Source organism: Mixophyes fleayi, chromosome 7, assembly GCF_038048845.1.
Source record: "Mixophyes fleayi isolate aMixFle1 chromosome 7, aMixFle1.hap1, whole genome shotgun sequence".
In the NCBI taxonomy this organism is placed as follows: domain Eukaryota; kingdom Metazoa; phylum Chordata; class Amphibia; order Anura; family Limnodynastidae; genus Mixophyes; species Mixophyes fleayi.
Genome location: NC_134408.1, coordinates 37,535,347 through 37,540,208, shown reverse-complemented (window position 1 = coordinate 37,540,208; position 4,862 = coordinate 37,535,347). Strand labels below are relative to the sequence as shown.

Here is a 4,862-nt window from a genome sequence, read left to right as displayed (position 1 = left end):
TGACTTCCTATGGTTGGTATTACAGAACCATACATAATATGCCCTTTCCACCCAGTACAAAATGCCCTCAATTATTTCCACGTAATTTACTATTCCAGTTACCTGTGCTGAACTAAATAATTAATGAGAAGGCTGCCTCAGTGAGCACCAATTATCTTAGCACAGGTGACTACAACAGTAAATGAGGAGTTTGGGTTGTGGGTGGCAGGGATCAGTAATTGGAGGGCCTGGTATCAGAGTATGGGGCAGCTGGAGAGCACACTCTCCCCATGTCTGACACAAACCTCACATTACTAAGACCCAGCCCAGTAATATAGGATGTGGCAGGCCATGGGTGACGTCACATACCAGCGTTCACCACGTCACGTGTTACTGTACGGGTATGACGTAGCTGCTCGCGGTTATGACGTAGCCTCCTGCGGGTATTACCGTCTCACACTTCGGACCCAGAGCCCGGCTGACACGGGCCGTTGTACCGGGTAAGAGGCGGCGTCCGGTGAGCAGCTTCCGGGTCAGCGGGTCATACGGTGAATGGGATCCCGAATCTCCCCTGACATGACCAGCTCCTGTCCCTCCGTGTGACCGGCATCCTCCTGCCCCCGGCTCCGGTGGGTGTATGGCGTCCATGTCCGACCTGGCAGCCTGGCTCTCCCAATCTGCCGCTGCTCGCTCCTATGGGGTATTCTCCAAAGGCCTGACCCGCACCCTGCTCATCTTCTTCAACCTAGCCTGGAGGCTGAGGATCAAGTTCCCCTACCTGTATGTCATCGCCTCCATGATGCTGAACGTCAGGCTGCAGGTGAGGAGGACAGCTGGTGTCACCCCCATCCCACCCAATGCCCTTCACTCCTTCTATACTGCCCATCTTGTGTGCATGAAGGTGGGTGATCATTACCCACCTTCTGTATTACAGCCTGTGATCAGTCTAGCTGCATTTAATGTTCATTTATATGGATGTTTGTAATGCCTCACATTTCTCTTATATAAGGGGCAAAGCTGTAACTTAGAATTCCAGCACCTGGGGTGAGAAAGACAAATGCTGCCCCCCTAGCCCTCAATTTTAACCAAATGAACCTAAAATATTCCTAAATTGCGCCCCCCTTTAGCGTTGCGCCCTGGGCGGTCGCCCCTGTCGCACAGCCAGGGCCGGATTAACCCGAGGTCTAACTGGGCTATAGCCCAGGGGCCTCGGGCATCCAGGGGGCCCTTCAAACTCCTCAGCAGCATTATTGATCGGTCGGGGGCGGGGGCGCCCCCGGCCCGATTGATGCTGCTGAGTACTGTCAGTGCAGTCCTCCGTCCCGGCGCGCTGTAGTCTGCTTACTGAGGAGATCTCGCGAGAGTTCATGAACTCTCGCGAGATCTCCTCAGTAAGGAGCTTACAGCGCGCTGGGACGGAGGACTGCACTGACAGGTAAGTGCTTGGGGGGGTCCTCGCGGGGGGTGGGGGGGCGGCGGACGGCTCACATTGGGGGCCTCGCGGGGAATGGAGGGCCCCTTAGCCCAGGGGCCTCCATTCCCTTAATCCGGCCCTGCGCACAGCCCTAGTTACGGCTCTGATAAGGGGTCTATTTATTTGAATGTGATTCACCATCAAAAACGGAGAAAACAGCAGTTTTTGCTGTAAAAATGTCCATCGCACAATTTATGAAGGGTTTATGGCAGGAGAAATCAAAGATTTTCCCTGCCACAACCCATTTAACATCTCTTAATGCCATTAAGAAACGTATAGTTTAATATGGGGAGGGCAAAGTTTGCAGCAAGGTAACGCCATCTCGGCATGGCGTTACCTGTCATTTTCTATGGGATCCAGCCGATGCTTCACTGGATCCCTCACCTGTGGAAGTGCTATGTGTATAGCACTTCCTCCGTTCAACGTCGGCACTAGGCTGCCAGTAAATAGTATAGAGAGTTTGTGCTGGAAGGGGGAATGTGCAGGGACTCTCTGTGTAGCCCCGGCATGGTGAATTACAGCGGTGCTTCATTAGGCATCACTGCGATTTGCAGCGATGCATAATGATTGTCACTGCACTGTTTTAAATGGATAGACTCCATAGTATAACACTAGTAATAATGCATATGAAATGAAAAGTGTTGATTTATACTTTCTTGCATTTATTTGTTTATATTTTAGGCTTTCCATTGTTTAAATATTGCAAATGCAAAAAACAGAGCAAGTAGCATTCCAAAATACGATACTGCTATATGCAGTGTTCTGCAATGCAAGTAAAAAAGCTAACTGGTATGGCAGCACCAGAATCGATGGTTTCTAGTATCGGTTCTGTTTACATGCTTTTTAGAACCAAAAATTATTTAAAAGGTTCAATATTTAATTTAAACAACCCACCAACCCTTTCCTATATGAATCTTTTGGTGGGGCTCCCTCATCTGGAACTCTGACCACTTACAGTACTTTGCTGCAGGGTCCGGATATTGACATATAGGGGAGGAACCATCACCAAAGTATTTTTATGGGGAAGGGTTGATGTCTCATGAAATTTAATATTTAAGTGGAAATTTGCATCATGCTGTCACTTCAGCCCATGCACATAATATTTGAATGTCCTTTTGCCAATAAGTACTGCGCTGCCGCTTTCAAATGTAATCTTGGGCAGATGAGACTGACTTATACTCCCTCTGCGTTCTTTTTTTTCCTTCGGTTGAGGCTCTCTACTACCCTGGGTCAGAGAAATGAGATTCAATTGGGAAATGCATTTGATTAAAAACGCAAACTAACTCCTTTTATAAAGTTAAATAAGTCTTTTAACTATTGGAAACATCTCCATCAAAATTTTGTATAGCTTTTTTTATTCATGTACTTTCTTACCTTTACTCCCACCTTGTATTTTGCTTTTAATGTTTATGGAACTTTTATTTGAATTAAAACAAACCACTATGGTGATACTTGTAGCCAAGACTTATGAAAGCCTGAGAACTTAAGATATTTTAATGCATCCAGTCATTGACTGACACTAATTCAAATCTCTTTCAGGTTCACATAGAAATCCACTAGTATCCAGATAGCTGCTGCAAAAGGGAATCGTAACTGGATTGTTTTTATGCACTAACTATGGACGGGCTATGGTCTAGTACATCATGTAGCAAACAAGATTTAAATGCTGCTTGTTTCCAAGATAAAGAAGATACCTCGCTGCAAGATGTGAAGCATAAAGTTGTGAAAATATCTTTTTCTATGTGCAAGTTGTCTGAATTTCTTTTGACTAATTTACATAAGGAAATCTCATTTCTTGTTCTCAGGAGATATCATTTAAACAGAGTTTTCCCTAAGCCTGATAATTGTAGGGGTTATTCCTTAATAATAAGCCCAGTTTTAGTCCTTTATATCCATAATTACATTTTTATATCTATTTATAGTAATATACTCATGGACTGGCTTTGGTGACGTTAGCTTGCTATGAATGCCCACAGGAACATTTATCGTTCTGGAGATAATTGTGTGCATCTCATTCATATTTAAATTAGCATCCTAGTTTTGAAAAGCTTCAGATGTTGTAGTACTTAAAGATATGCATCCTATCTGACACTATTTGTGCAGAGAACCTCACCAGAAAATGGGATTGTTATTTTTGTTCTGGACTCACACAGGAGAACTTCTGGAATGTCATCACAACCGAGTGCCAATCGAGAGGATTTCATTTTTAAAATTCTGGTCCATATACATGTTTTGCTGGCAAATCTGTGGCATGCTTTAGTGCAAGTAGTTGTCTTTAATGTGCTAACCTTGGATCTCCATTCTTTTTGCATGTACAACTCTACTATATTGGCACTGAAATGTTGTGGACATTTTTTTTTGTTAAAAATATACTTTTATTTATTTTATTTTACCCAACTATTGACTGAATGTTTAGGATCAGTGGGCACAGATCCATCTGGATATCCATTTTATTTAATTTTATGAGTTGCGCTGGAAATTCCAGGACAAGGAAAACACTGTTTGAGATGTGACACAAGTAACTCAGGTGCCGACCAAGTAGAGTATTCTTCTCCCTTGGCTTTTTCTTTCATTGAAAATCCTGACTACTACTACTTCATTTTACGTTTTGAGAATGTATGAAAAATGATATATCGTCTCACTGCCACATTATTCTTTTTCACTAAAGACGCTGAAGTGAAAGGTTTGAGAAGTGTGAATTGAAAATATCAACTTTGTTTTTTTTTGTTAAAAACACTTTATACCACTATATTTGTTCATTTTTTTTTTTATTTATTAGTCATTTATGATCTATGAATGTCCTAATGAAGAGAGGATGTGCCTTTTTCTATGTGTGGGAGGAGGTAGCTTTATAAACCGATGTGCCTGACTTGCCTCCCTCTGTCTAATGCCGTTCTGGACAGTTGGGGTTCCCATAGTGTAAGTCATAGTATATGCTGCTACAGATGTTTGCCAGAGAAACACTGTTTTGGGATCTGTTCATGATCTGAAGCTTGAATAGCAAGTTTACACCATCAAATAAATGATCCATTGTTAAAATACGAGAACGTGGTTATGGTGTTTTATGACCGTACAGTGATGTTTTTGCCGTAATTTATGACCCTCAATTCCAAAACAAGATGCTACTTTGCTGTGTGTATGACGTATTATCCTGATGTATCCTTAATGCTGATCTTGGATCTTATTTCTTGTCATATAATTCCCACTGTATATACACAGGTTTAAACATTTATCTGTATTAAAAGATTACTTCTTATTTGGATGGGGGTGAAGGACTTGCTTTTCCATTTATATTATTACTGCTGTTCTCAACACTATAGAAGGAAACGGTTTCTTATACTCATGAAGTATATCTGTTTCGGCATCCATTCAGGTCCTGACAGGGTGCGTGATATTGAATATACGTAGA

General features: G+C 42.7%; 1 protein-coding gene across 1 annotated transcript; it reads left to right on the top strand.

Annotated features, from left to right (window-relative positions):
• The first annotated feature begins 241 nt into the window (after nucleotides 1-241).
• Nucleotides 242-4,500, top strand: SMIM10L3 (small integral membrane protein 10 like 3). The gene is made up of 2 exons (XM_075179681.1): nucleotides 242-799; nucleotides 2,993-4,500. Exons 1-2 carry the CDS (start codon nucleotides 617-619, stop codon nucleotides 3,011-3,013), a joined length of 204 nt encoding a protein of 67 aa, XP_075035782.1. The 5' UTR covers nucleotides 242-616; the 3' UTR covers nucleotides 3,014-4,500.
• Nucleotides 4,501-4,862: the final 362 nt, after the last annotated feature.